At 40.2% G+C, this 15,039-nt stretch overlaps 1 protein-coding gene across 3 annotated transcripts in view; it reads right to left on the bottom strand.

Moving 5' to 3' along the window:
• The window catches only part of LOC122796593, a 530,916-nt gene that overhangs the window by 311,661 nt on the left and 204,216 nt on the right, over positions 1 to 15,039 (bottom strand). For all 3 annotated transcript variants that reach the window (XM_044065194.1, XM_044065195.1, XM_044065196.1), the window contains 2 exons: positions 10,904 to 11,000; positions 692 to 862 (listed from right to left, as the gene is read on the bottom strand). In XM_044065194.1, the coding sequence (XP_043921129.1) occupies positions 692 to 862; positions 10,904 to 11,000 (268 nt within the window). The remainder of the gene's footprint in view (positions 1 to 691; positions 863 to 10,903; positions 11,001 to 15,039) is intronic.

Raw genomic sequence — 15,039 nt, 5'->3', positions numbered from 1 at the left:
GTCACAGCAATGTTGCAAACTGATGAGAGAGAAAACTACAGTAAATGATCCCCTCATCATAAGGATTTCTTTCTGTCCGTCTAACATGACATCAAGAAGGTAAAGGCATTGACTGTAAAACAAAATCATGCTAGCCATGGCAGCCTCCTTCAGATCACTTTGGGGTATAACAAATTAAAAAAAAAAAAACAGTAATCATTTACTCTGATACAGAGACTTTAGCATTGCAGAAAATTTCAAGATTTGTTGAAAGAAAACATGTTTTTTTTTTCAGTTTTTGGGTACGGTTCTCCATAGTCTTTGACAGCAAGTTTAAAGGTCACAAGTATATCTTAGGGAGTGATTCTAAATCGCAGGACCTAGTCTGGGGAAATCTCTTTCCTTAGTAGCAATTCTGAAGCATGGATGGGAATGGAAAATGTCATTTTGTGAGCTTCACAAGATGCAATTTTTGGTACCAAAATATGAATGCTATTTCAGAGGGCAGCAATTCAAATTTAAGATTTTGAAAAGTAGAGTGTTGAGAAGAAATGTAAACATGTCTGATACTGATACCCACTTAGAGTCATTAAACAGGATGCAGTAATGTACAGGAGGATCTGTTAGAAGAATGAATCAAGATCTGATTTGGTGTGATTTGTAAGAAGAATACAGGGACAGCAAATAGTTATTAAAAACAAATGTTACTCACAGGCAAGTTTCTCCTGATTGGAAAGCAGAGTCCAGGATCCTTTCTCTTTCTCCTTCAGAGCTTGTTGCTGAGGAGTCAGGTTGCGAATATACGGCACATCTGGCAATGGAGTATCTCGACGGTCACAGTATGATGGCTGAGAGAAGTCAACAGCTATGTTCATATCAACAGCTGTGGAGAGCAACAAACAAAAATGTATAGCTCAGTGCTGCATACAATCCATGCAAAAGTGATATTCACATTGTCTCAGTGGTCACTTTTATACACTCACAAGCCACACGTATTCCTCCTTTTTCGTCGTGTTTATATTTAAAGTATAATTCGATCTAAAATGTTACATAAATCCTACTGAAATCAGTAAACTAGACAGATTTGATTTCAGATTCACAAGTAAATTTGGAGTGCAGCTGCAACAAATGGATTCACAGATCTCAAGATTTTTTTACTTTCAAAGGGAATAAAGAGATAAATTCTCTTAAAGTAGCTACAAAAAACTTATATACAATACAACTAAAAAACACAGAAGTACCAGGCAAAGGTGCAAAGACAAAACCAAGAAGCAAAAAACACCAAACAATGCACCAGGAGGACTCCAATAAGTATTTTTTAGCATAGTCAAAGTTTAATATTCGCTATTCGTCTAACAGACGTCTTCAGGAACTAAACATAAAAACTCAGTCAGTTAAACATTTAAATAATACAGACAATTAACACCAACCAGTCAGCAAATCACCCTCGTTAAAAGTGATTACATCATACTTAAATGCTGATTAAAAGCTATAGAACAAAATAAAATGCAAGCAGATAAACTGTTTCAGTATTCAAAACTTTGTTGATTAAAAAGCAATAAACTAGTGCTGTAGGAAACAATCAAAACTAATATTTATTGTCACTTTCCTATTGTTTAAAAAACACAATGTTCACAGCATCATTAAGACCTGGGGAAATATAGGAGGCCAGCCTAAATTGCCACCCAGCCTCCCTCTGGGCCACAAGATTTCTAAAGTTGCCTCCCCTTAAGTCCTGCCTAACCACCTCCAACACAGAACAAGTAAATTTTTTTCCAGTTAATACAAGCAATATAATGCTCAAACAGAGCATTATTAGATTTTATTGTTTTAATGGCATACTCATGCTCCAAAATTCTTTTTCTTAAAGTCCTAGTGGACATGCCAACATACAAGGCAGAACATGCAGAACATAAGGCAATGTAAACAACACCTACAGTACTACAATTAACCCGGCCAGGGACCATGAAGGTTCTATCCACATAGCCTAAGGAAATGATGGGTCCTTCAAAAATAAATCTACAAGCCCTACAACTGGAGCATTTAAACATATCCCCACCACTCCCAACAGCACCCCTGGTACCAGAATTACTTCTGTTAGACTCCAAAAGTTGTTATACTTCTATTCTTAAAACCAGGCTACTGAATAAGTGGTTTTATTTATTTTAAGCTGTAATAAGCTATATATTATTATTTTATTAACAACAATCTAGAAGAAAGACAGGGCATATATCTGGATATCATGCTAATAAAATACATTATACATAATTCAATTATTTTCCCACCTGCCTCTCATTGGTTGAAGCAGACATTTTTTATAGATCTACTAATTATCCTATAAAACAATAAATGAAAATAAGTGACTAAATGAAACTTAACAGGAAATACACAGAATAAAAATACACAGGACACCTAATCTCTTTGGGTCATAGTAGTTTCTTCATTGTAAACTGACATAGTCTGAACAGATAACAGAGACAGTGATGAAGGTGAGCCAAAACCAAAGGCAGACCTTCAGAGGGTGTCTCGACCAGATGTGAAGGACATAAGTGTCTCGACCAGATGTGAAGGACACAAGTGAAAAGAAAAAGAAAAATGGAGAGGGCCTGTCGAAAGAGTGAAGGTGGAACGCAAAGGGTATGATGAGGCAAACGGAAGGGTTGAGGCAGGTTAAAAATATATGGCATAATGTATTTTTAGATTCTAAGACCACAACTGACTTCATGTTTCATCTTGTGTAGTTTTGTGATGTGTCTTTATTTTCAGATGCACTTTACATGGTACATTGGATATGGTTTGATATTTCATATGTGTTTTACACAGAAGATAAGATATGCTGGGAAAGGCAGCCTGCAAAACAAAATGAATCATTTAGCCTTGTCATATTCAGTTAGGTGTGTCGTCTCACACTGTACAGTCATTAATGAAGTAGGTACAGGGGACAACATTAGAACAACTATGGTTAATAAGTTATTGAACCACGTTACTATTAATTCAGTTCATAAGTAATGACCTTGCTTCTCTGATGGGAGAAAGAAGAGCTGGATCAAGATGCTCAGAATGATGTGTCATAAGATGACACTTTTGACTTGTTTTATCACAATACTGATTCAGATTATTCTCAGCAGTGGCCATGGCCAGAGTAACATCCATGTTGTGAAAAACATAGCTGGTAAGGCTTAGCACAGAAAGTCTAGCTGCTTCCACTATGAAAGATCAAAATGCAATCACTCAGAATTCGCTTCCAAGATTATTACCAGTCAAAACACATGAAAATGGCTCACATCAAAAAAACTGTTTAAATTTTTTGTTTGTTTCTTTATTTCCAAGAAGGCAACCCTCGCTGTACCCACCAAACACACACACACACACACACACATATGTATATATATATATATATATATATATATATATATATATATATATATATATATACTAACTCCACAGTTGCACAACACTGGGCAGCAGAAAGTCAATTCCATGGCTTAGAAGGATAAAGTGCTGACTACGGTGCAGCCCACCTGACTTTGATTAACAGTTCACGTGGCTGTATGAGCAGATCAGGAAGGATGATAATGAATGGCTGCTGTTGTCTGCCCTGAGGGGATGAAGGGAGAGCTTGCTTGCCACATAAGTGACACTTAGTCGTATTGCTATGTGTTAAACCCAAGTGGAGTCCAAGCCTACCAAGCCTGCACTGACTAACTGCATTAGCAGTCATAAGCCAAGGGGTGCTCAGCATACAGAGGCATGCTTCCCCTCAGAAGACAGCAATAATGGATCAAAGAATAGTAACCAGGGGAGGAGAGGGTGATTCCAGAGGTACAGGGTAGGCTGCAATGCAGGACCAGCGAGCTGCTCTGCTTTGTACCACCTGATACTCACCAGGGAATGGAAGGCTGACTGGATTTTGAAGGCAGGAACAAATAGGCCACAGGGATCTCACCCAGCCTGAGAATGCCTGCCTTCTACCTCCCTGGAATGAATGGGCCAAGTAGGTGCAGGCAAAGAAGCAATCAAAGTCCTTTGGGGAGTAGAAAAAAAAAACATTGGGGATAGGAAAAGATCCATAAAATAGGGCACCGTGGTCTCAAGAAGTCTCTGTGTTTTTGCTCCAGCAAGAGGAAGCAAGTGATTTGCACGGAGTTGCATCATTCAAATATGATAAGACATAAGTAGTAGATGCAAAATCTACCAGTATGACATTCGTAAATATTTCAGTGCAGCCAAACTTTTTCTTTCTGAAATTGAAACAACTGGAGAAGTTACTGGGGAAGTGGTGGTCTTCTTAAATCTCAATAAAGATCTGCCCACTACAGAGATTTTGAAGTTTTCCGTAAGTATTACTTGTAAGTAATTCAAAGTTATGCACTACAGAGTTTACTGCTTATGCTGTCTTTATCTTTGCACACTTTGGTTTAACATTCTGTGAAACATTTAGAGTCTTCCTAAAAACGGGTGACAATTTCAATACTAATTCCACTGACTTGCATAATATTTTTACCCAAGGGTTTTAGGTGGACTATATACTAACAATTCTATTAATCTAAACCCAGTTATTTTCAGTGGTATTTGTTCAATAATATAGGATGTTGATGTAAGAAGAGCATTATTAAACATCAAATCTAAATTCTATAGCTGGCCCTGATGGCTTTAACATTTTTTCCTGATGGGGACAGCAGAGACATTATTGGCTTGCTTAACCTACTTGATCAGAGGTCTCTAACAGAAGGCAATTTTCCATCCATCTGGAAACAGACAGTTGTCATCCCTCTATAAAAAAGTCATCCTAGTCTATCTATTGGGATGGAGCAGTGGTGTAGCAGTTAGTGTTGTCACCCCATAGCAAGAGGTTCTCCAGTTCGAATCTTGTCTGGGGTGCCTTTAGTCTGGAGTCTACATGTCCTCCTTGTGTTCGAGTGGGTTTCCTCTGGGTGCTCCAGTTTCCTCCCACATTCCAAAGACATGCAGTAGGTGGATTGGACATTCTAAACTGGCCCTATGTGTGAGCGTGCAAGTGTGTGGTGCACCCCCTGAGGGTTGGGCCTCGGACTAGCAACCCAATCCCATAAAACCTGTACCTGCTATGGAAATGAGTGCTGAAGGGCACTTGTTACCTGATGTGCAGAATGCACAAGAGTGAATCCAGGAGGAGGAAGAGGAGTCTATCTATTGAGAACTATAGGCTCAGAAAGTGTTTTGAGTGTGCTGTGTGTTTGTCATTCCAATTTATGTTTCATTTTAGATTTAATATCTACCAACATGGCTCTTTACCCAGATGTTCCTGTATCTTTAATTTAATTATTTTCTATGAGAATATCATAAATCCCATTGACGTTGGTTTGGCTGTCAAAGTTGTATATTTAGATTTTGCAACAGCTTTTTCATATGGGCGGCACAGTGGTGCAGTGGTTAACATTGTTGCCTCACAGCAAGAGGTTCTCCAGTTCGATTCTCGGCTGGGGTGCCTTCTGTGTGGAGTTTGCATGTTCTCCCTGTGTTCGCGTGGGTTTCCTCCCACATTCCAAAGACATGCATCTGGAGCATTTCTCCCCGGGCCTCCACTGAAAACAGGCTCTGTGGAACCTAGTTGGACTTCCCGGTCAACAAATGTTAAATAAAAAAAAATAAATAAACATGCAGTTTTACTAGCATCATGTATAAGACCAATATGGACCCATATGTGATAAGACGGGTTACCAACTGGTTGCTAAATTGGAAGTGTAAAATTAGAATTAAAAATTGTTGTTGAAAATCTATTGCTAAAGATATTCCTCAGGGATCTGTTTTGAGTCCTCTGCTTTTTGGCTTGTCGATGTCAGACTGCCAAGTATCAGAAAATCTGTGGTTCAGCTAATTTGCTGACAACATTAAACTAGGTTGCATATCACCTGCACTGAGGCTAATCATTCTCTTGGACAGCTTAGCTACATGGGTAAGAAACAAGGACATGGTGTTTAACAACTGTAACTCTGTGCTGATTCAGTATGCATCCAATCATCTCATCTACCCACATGCACTGTATAACTATTTTTATTTAATTTATTTAACATTTGTTTACTGGGTAACTAGGCTAAAAAAAAATTTTCAACAGCTGACTACAGGCTTCTAAGGGGGGTATCAGAAGCTTCACACCACCGCCCCCCTCAGAGGATGCAGACAGCTATGCTGAACAGTACGCCAATGCAGTATACAAGCACCTGTACAACTGCATGGACTTAGCCATACCCAACAGAACAAAAACCTGCTCCTCAATGAAACACAAACCTGTCTAGTGGAATCCTCTATCAACAGGCTTAACAATAAAAGGAATAAACTGTTGTCCAGGGGTAAAAAGGAACAAATTCCAAATTGGAAAAACTCCATTCTCAGCCTCAACAAGTAAATTAGATCACTAGTGAAAACCTCCAAAACCAATTATGAGTTGAAATTAGCCTCCAAAATAAAGGGAAACCACAAGTCCTTCTTCAGTTATGTCAGGAACCTCCATGGCAAAGCCCAGATTTGTTCTGAATTAGTACTTAATGGTACCACTTACACTGATCCTGTTGACTTAGCCAACCTACTAACTGATAGGTTCAGCACAATCTTCACTCCCCCCATCCACCCCAAAGGCACATTCAACATCCCCGATACTTGTCCCCCACCTCACATCTCAGTAAATCAAGTGTTAAAGGCCCTATCCAAGGCAAAGAACACAGCTTCCATGGGACCTGATAGTATCTCAGGATGTATTCTGCACCATCTCCAGCAAGAACTAGATTCACCTTTGAATATCCTATTCAACCATAGCCTAAGTACAGGCTTCATTCCAACAGAGTGTAGAATTGCCATTGTCATCCTCTTGCACAAAGGAACTTTCTCTCCATTAGCTTGACAAGTCTGATCTGTAAAGCCATGGCATGTATTATTATAGATCTCATAAGAAAACACATAGGCAATCTCCAAGCACTTGACCCCACTCAGTCCAGATTCGTCAAGGGAAGATCTTGCCTGTTGAACCTGGTTGACTTCTTTGAGACTGTCACCAAGGCCCTGGATGAGGGAAATTCAGTACATTCAGCTTACCTTGACTTGGCCATGGCCTTTAACACAATCCCTCACTATGACATAATTGAAAAGCTAACACAACATGACCTAAATCCATATCTCATCAGTTGGATGGTCAATTGGCTCACCGTTAGGACTCACAAGGTAAAAATAGGCACCTCCACTTCTGACAGCAGATCTGTCGCCACTAGCGATAGGTCTGCTGTCGGCACCTCCACCTCCAACAGCAGAACTGTCACTTGTGGTGTTCCTCAGGGATCTGTCCTGGGAACCCTACTGTTTGGCAACTGCTTCTCAGAAGTCCAGGCAAAGACAAAAGGCCTGTGGCTGACCAAGTTTGCGTATGACTGTAAGTTGGGTGCTGTCACTGACTCCCCAAATGATGTTAACATACTGCAAGAGGGTCTCACAGCAACAAATGACTGGTACCAAAGTCAAGGCCTTAAGTTAAATGCAAAAAAATGTATTATCATACCATTCAGTAAAAACATGGTCCCTACTGATTACCACATCAACGGCAACCCCTTAAGCACACAACCTGTGGTGAGAGACTTGGATACTGAAGATGACAACAATTTCACATTCGACTATCATGTAGCGGCAGTGGTCAGAAAAGCCTTTTACTTGGTTCATCTCATAAGTAAAGGGATTGAATACAGAAAACAGGAGGTTATTACCTCTCTGTACTCCTTCCTCATTAGGTCAGTAACTGAGTATAATGCTCCATTTGGTATGTACCTCTCCAACCACTTGCACCAACTGGAAAGGCAATAGAAATACCTCAAAAAGAGAATCTTTGGCCCTCCAACACCTGTCCTATGTGGACAGGCTCAAATCACTATCACTCTACTCAGTATCGTACAGATTGCTCAGAGGTGATCTATGTCTCCCCTACAAAGCAATCTCAGACCCTGCCCTACTAGACATGCTCCATAGCTGTACGTCTAACTCCTCGCGCATTACCCACTCAAAAGGCCTAAATCTAATATGCAACATCAACAAAACCTGCTGGAGAGACAGGTTTGTCTCACAGAGGCTGACCTGTCTCTGAAATAGACTTCCCATACATGTCAAACTGAGTACCTTGTGAACTCTCTTCAAGTGCAACCTTGATGAGTGGAAGGGAAACCACAAATTTGTCCCTGGGGTTCCACCTGTGTCCCTCATTGACAGGGGTGACAGGTCCTGACTGAGGTTTCTTTTTGGGGAATAAGCTAAACTGGCTAGGCTTGTATGGGCCCCTGGGCCATTAGCCTAGTTATCTCCTATGATCCTGTGATCCTATGAAAGTCTGACTGGGACAGAGCTCATTTTCAGAGGATGCCAAGGGAGAAACACTCCAAAAGCATGTCTTTGGAATGTGGTTGGAAACTGGAGCACCTGGAGGAAACCCATGCGAACACAGGGAGGACATGCAGATTCCACACAGAAGGCACCGCAGCTGAGAATCAAAACGGAGAACCTCCTGCTCTGAAGTGACAATGCTAACCAGTGCACCACTGTGCCACCCAATTACATCCTTTAATCCACCAGCATGGTTAAGGATTTGGGAATACCGGTGGACTCTACACTGAAATGTAAGGAGCATACCAAACTGATAATTATGAAATGCTACTGGATTACTAAAAACATCTTACAATGTTTTTCTAGTACAGACAAAGACATCTTAATTAGGATTTGTACATCTAGCATTCAACTAATACTCACAATACTTTTTGGGCATTGAGAGTCTCTTACTTGGAAAAGCTTGAGCACATTCAGAAGACCATCACAAGACAGGTAGAGGGTCTTTGTCATTTACCCTACTGTGAGAAACTCAAACATATTTCCCTCTTCCCGATAAGTTACAGATTACTCAGACGTGATCTAATTTTAGTTCACAAATGCCTATATGATAAAGGCCAGTCAGCAACACTGGGTATTGAGTTTTTAATTCACAATGCTAACACAAGGAACAGCAACTTTATGGTTAGTTTACCCACTGCCAGCTCTACACTGAAAAGATCTTTTTCACACCATGGTGGATGGAGGCTATGGATCTCCCTATGCATACATGTAAAACATATTGCCAATTTTGATATATTTAAGTGGGCTGTAAACCAGTGGTTTAAGAATATCATATTTGCACCAGGCTTGACAATAATGCACACTCTTAAATATTTTGTATAGGCCCTGTGTTTGTTTATAGTATCACTGAACTGAAACCAAGATACAATGAATGTTTTGAAAAAAAAAAATATATATATATATATATATATATATATATATATATATATATATATATATATATATATATATATATATATTACTGAAAACTGGCAGGTAAACCTTTTGTGTGATATTGTATTATAGCTTGCAATTTCTTAAACTGGCCTGTTAGAGTAAGGAGAACATTTTCAGGCTCTAAACATGGCATAAATGTTTGTGGAGCTGATGTATACATCTTGTATACCAAATCAGAAAGTGAAAAATTCATGAACTGTCCTGAAAATATGATGCACTAATGAGTATATAGTTATAAGGATGCGGATGCCAATTTGCTAGTTATTGTCTGGTACGTGTTAATTCTACCAGTAAGCTCAAATCAACTTTTTCAGACCTCACATTCCTTACTTGGGTCATAAAGTAGCCTTCTCTGTAAAATGAAGTAGCAATTGTGAAGTAACTAAACTGAACCCATGGCTGAGGGAGTCAGTCTAGCATCCGCCACTTTTAAGTGTCTTAGACGAGTGTTGGGGTATATAATCAGGGGATAAACTCCAGTAACAAAGACATAATTATTCCACTGTACTGGCTTTAGTCAGACCATACCTTGAATATTCAGTGCATAGCTGAAGGTCATACACATGGGGGCACATCAAGCTACAGGAAGGATTCTAGAAAAAGCCACCAATGTGATGCTAGAGATGGGTACTGTGATTAGACAGTAGGTGAATTGGAACTTTTCCCAACAGTCACCAGAGGAGACAGAGGGCACATGATATAAGTGCATGTTATCACTTCACAAAATTGTGAAGGGGTCATCTTGGACAAGATAAACAGAGGCAGAGAAGGAGATACAAGCAGCAAATTGCAAGGGCTGATTACATTCTAGATCTCAGAAAAAAAAACATCTTCATGTATATGGCTGTGGGTCTGTGGAATGGTCTGCCAGAAAATGTACCTGATAGGAAATCCAGATGTACAGAAGAGGGAATAGAGCAGAGTGAAACAGGTTGAGAGGTAAAATGTTAAGTGCACTGAAAGAGCAAACCAGATAGGCTTACTGTCTCATTTTGCAATCAAACATATAATGTAATAAAATTCTATTAAACAAAACTGTGACAGTACAAGAAACAAGTTACATGTCTCAAAGAGCACCAGTGTCTACAGTACTGTTTGCTTGAATATATTCCCAGCACCATAAAATGAAAAACTTTTTGTTGTAATCCTAAAATTAATATTTCATTATTGAATCCTAAAAAAATCCCTGGAACATCAGCAATAATCTGAGAGCCAAATATACCAAAATACAGCAGAAGGCAACAATTCGGGGGGGGCAGTTGTCTGCTGTGATGATTTATGTTATAGGCTCACTGTAGGCAGTAATCTCAGTAAAAAATGATATTATATTCCCTTAATAGTGACCTTTGCTAACTGTGCTAAGTATCCCGTGATACCCAACTCATTTAAGCTGTAGCATTCTCAGTTTGTTAATAAGAAACTGTAAATATTCCCCATAGAGGTTTGCATAATGGCTCATGGACAGCACCATTGTTCTTTAGAACTTGGCTCTATTCCTAATGCTTTTAAAAGTACCCCTTTCCTCACAGTTAAATACTAGGGTATCTGCCGGAGGTCAGAATCAAATCCTGTATAATTCTCTGGACCTTACCTCTTACAGAAGATGCAGCTCCCCGAAAACCACTGCTTGACAGCCCTCTCCATGGAAAGCACCGGCAGAGCTGTACAGCAGGACGTGAAAACAGCATCTAAATTTAATCAACAAAAATAAATAAGAGTAAGGAAAATTATAAATACCAAATGACAGCGTTAATTCCATCCTAAAAAGTAGTCTGCATAGAAACATGATTCGCTTTACTTTGTTTCACAGAATGCTTTTTTTCAGAATATTACTTGTGGAGTCCAAGTCATACAAATGCAACTCATCTAGATAATAGCAGTGAGATGGGTAGTGCTTGAAATATGTTGGTAAAATGAGGGGCACACCATATATCTCTGCAAGAACTTACAAGTTACACTCAATAGTAATGTCTATAGTACCACAGTATGAGTATATTGGGGTGGGAAATATAATTGCAATTCAACAGCAGTCTTCCTAAAACGGCTACATTGACTTACAGTAAACATATTCACAAAAAAATAAAACTTCTGACTCAGTCATGTTTTCAGACATTTGATACAGTGTGTGCTGCTTCCCATTTTATTACAAAAAAGTAATTTCTTTTAGGTTCGTAGGTTCATAGGTAGGTACTAGGCTATCTGCCTGAGGGCGTTTATAAGCCTAGTCAGTGTGTGTCGGCTTTCACCACCCCATTGATTAATTAACTGAGCCTCTGTCAAGCAGACCCAATGAAGTGATCCCAGGGGGTGTATTTTCTGTTACCCATTCACTCATCAAGGTTTCTCTTGAAGAGTGTTAGTGAGAGCATATCTGCGAGTTGCCACTTAGATTCTTGACATAGCTAAAGAAGGCTTTGTGGTTATCTTTTGAATCCTTGGCTATTTTTCTTTCGAAGTTAGCCTTGGATGATTTTTATGAGGGACCTTAGTTTCTTACTGATACTGATCAGGGATGTCTTTCCTTCTTGGGATTTGCTTTTTTTCTGAATTAGTTTCCTCCTTTTTTATTGTATAACCTGTTTATGGCAGGGGTCCACCAGACTGGTTTCCTTCCCTTAGGGGAGTGAGTCTTGGTTTTGCTAGGGATGGCACGATCCATGCATCCTTGTAGGTGCTCATAGAGTGCATTTGTAAAGGATTCTGCATCTTGGGCAGCATTATCCTTTAGCGTGGGGGCTGTGAAACTTACCACCTCTGTCTTAAATAAGGTGAAGTTTGCTTTAGAAAAGTTTTCATTGTGGTATCCTTGGCTGGGGGTGGTGGTGGGGTGTGGACATCCAGAGTGATTAGTTTATGATCTAATCTAACCAGTGACAGTGTCGCCCATGTTGGTGATGACCAGGTCCAATATGTTTTCACCTCTGGCAGGGGAGTTTACCAGCTGATCCAGAGCATTTGAGTTGATAAATTCCAGGAAGCACTGAGCCTGGGAGTTTGTACTCAAGTAGTTTTCCCAGTTAATAGTAGGGTAATTGAAATCACCCAATATCAGGGTGTTCGGTAGGACCTTCATGTTTTCCAGTGTCTCCAGAAAGGCAGAGTGCTGGTCCTGGGTCATGGAGGGTGATCTGTAGCAGGCCGCAATTTGCATAGCAGATTTGCCCGATGTTAGTTGCACATGGATGATTTCAGAGGTATCATGCTGTGCCACTAACCTGGAGGTGTAGGTATCCTTGATGAATATGGAGACACCCCCTCCTTTTGTGTTTCGGTCCCTGTTCTGTGGCCAAAATGTATGCTATGAGTTGTAGCCTGGTAGTGCTGGAGTACTCTCTGGAGCCTTAAACCAGGTTTCAGCTACTGCACAGATGTCGACGTTCTCCATACTGAGGATTGCTTCGAGCACATGCATTTTGAGATTTAAACTCCTGGTGTTGAGTAGCATAACCCTCATTTTTTTTATTTGTACTGTTTATAGGGGTGGGTTTGACTTTTGAGCCTTGCCTAAAAAAGGCACTATGGGGGCAGCAAGAGCCTTGGCCAGTATTCGAAAGCCTAGGTGTGACAGGTGCAAGCCGTCTCTTGCAAAGCAACGTGGCTTGTCGAGCATGTCATCCCAGGCTGACGGACACTGGATCCCCTTTGAATGATACCAGAAGCTTAGCCAATTGTTGAAATTGATCATTTTTTCTTTATACTGAGGTATCATTCTTGGTGAGGGCAGAATGCTACTCAGGGTCAGGGTCATACCCGCCTGGGCTACATGAGCATGGGTCATGTGAATCCAGTTCCCTCTCCTAGGACAATCTTTCTTGTTAACTGTGTCCAAATACATACATATATATATATATATATATATATATATATATATGTCAAAAAACTATACAAAACCAACTTCATAGGTTCATGATTAGTTAAATAAACTTTTATTTGGAAGAGAATGTCAAGTCCATCACACCTGGCTGCAGCAGTACCTAAGTATATACACAAATACACACACACACACACACACACACACACACACACACACACACACACACACACACACACACACACACACACTCTCACACACACACACACACACACACACACACACACACACACACACACTCACACACACACACACAAAATACGTCAGCAGCTAAACAGTGTCAATGTTAATAGGTAGAAATAAGTAAAAAAACAAAGCATAATTAATATTGCACTTCATTTGGATGGAGTGGTTCACCTACCACAGTACTTTACATCAATATGAATGCCTGTTCAGACTTAACTTCTGTAAACTATTATTTAAAGATTTAAAGTTTACTTTACTAACTGTCCCAACAGTGTATGTTAACCAGCAGTCTGATACATTTGTCAAACACAGCTGCACATTTACAAGTACCATTTGTCAAGTTAGAGTAGTCCGGTTCATGGAATGTTGTCCCCACATGTTCCTGTGGCACCTCATCTATTCATCTGTTATGCAGAATTAACCAGCTTGACCTCTCCCAGCTGGGGTTACCAGTCCTCCCCAGGTAAACTGATGAAGTGAATAATAATTGAGGAAGTTGTGGTTCACAGCCATTTGAAGTGGTAAGGTTTGTATCTATGAGTTACTGCCTTATCCCTTATGTATGGGCATCATTGATCTGTGTTTGCCTATAAATGGTGTGATCAATGACAGCAAATGGACCTGGTCCTTAGAAAAGGACCACTTCCAGATCTAGCCACAAGTCTGACTTGACTACCATTCCAACATTCTAGAGTCCACAAGGGTCTCAGTAATGGCTATCCCCACACCAGTATGTCATCCTTCTTCCTCTCCCAAATGAGGTTCAAGCTGGTAAATCCCTGTCATCCCCCCCCCCCCCCCCATAGTCAGGGCTTTATCTTTTTATGCCACTGAACTGGCTAGCTTCATCTTTAATTATTGTTTAATTATTTATGTCTTAATAAAATCCAGTATTAACCGTTAGTTAAAATACTTTGTATTACACCTCTCCAGCTGTGTAGGGGGATAAAGCCCTGACTATGGCCCAGTCAACCTGGGTTCGATTAGCTGCTCATGTGACTGATGAAGCAGCAGGAAGGGATTGTCCTTACCACGCTGGGGTTGATGGGTTGACCTGAGGGTGTCTTCTGTGTCAACCCCTGGTGGAAGCTGAGGACAGCACACTGGTAGGTGTGCCTAGAAGAGGGGAACTTCATGCCTCACAACCTTTTTTGTTTCCATCTAGATATTAAGCTGTCATGCAGCCAATGCATTGAAATATTTTTATTCTTCTACACTTCATTTTGTCTTGATTGGACTCTCATGACAACTGTTTGGCACCCAATGCAGTATATTTAGTTTTTGTGGTTTGCTACTACAGGTGTTTGTGTGTGTGGTAGGGAATACCTCAGGCTTGAATCCTGTACCTTGTATGCAGGTTTTAAAGACCTTAATTCCCTACCCACCACCATTTGTGAAAAAAACTGCAGATTTTTGCCTCATGTTTGATCTGATCTGTTCCTCATAATATCTGTGGTTTGTAAATGTTGCAATGCTTGATATTTGATGGGGCAGTTGTAGCATTGTTGCCTCACAGCTGCAGGTTCTCAAGTTTGCTTCTTGGCTGGGGTGCCTTCTTTGTGGGGTCTTTATCTTCTCCCTGTGTTTGTGTGGGTTTGCTTTTGTGTCCTCCCATGTTACAAAGACATGTCTGCATTATTTCTTCCTGGGCCTCTGCTGAATTTTTTTTT

The sequence above is a fragment of the Protopterus annectens genome, chromosome 3.part0 (assembly GCF_019279795.1).
Source record: "Protopterus annectens isolate FY-2018-M chromosome 3.part0, PAN1.0, whole genome shotgun sequence".
Classification (NCBI taxonomy): domain Eukaryota; kingdom Metazoa; phylum Chordata; order Ceratodontiformes; family Protopteridae; genus Protopterus; species Protopterus annectens.
Note: the sequence above shows the minus strand (reverse complement) of the source record. Positions and strands in the feature narration are given on the sequence as shown.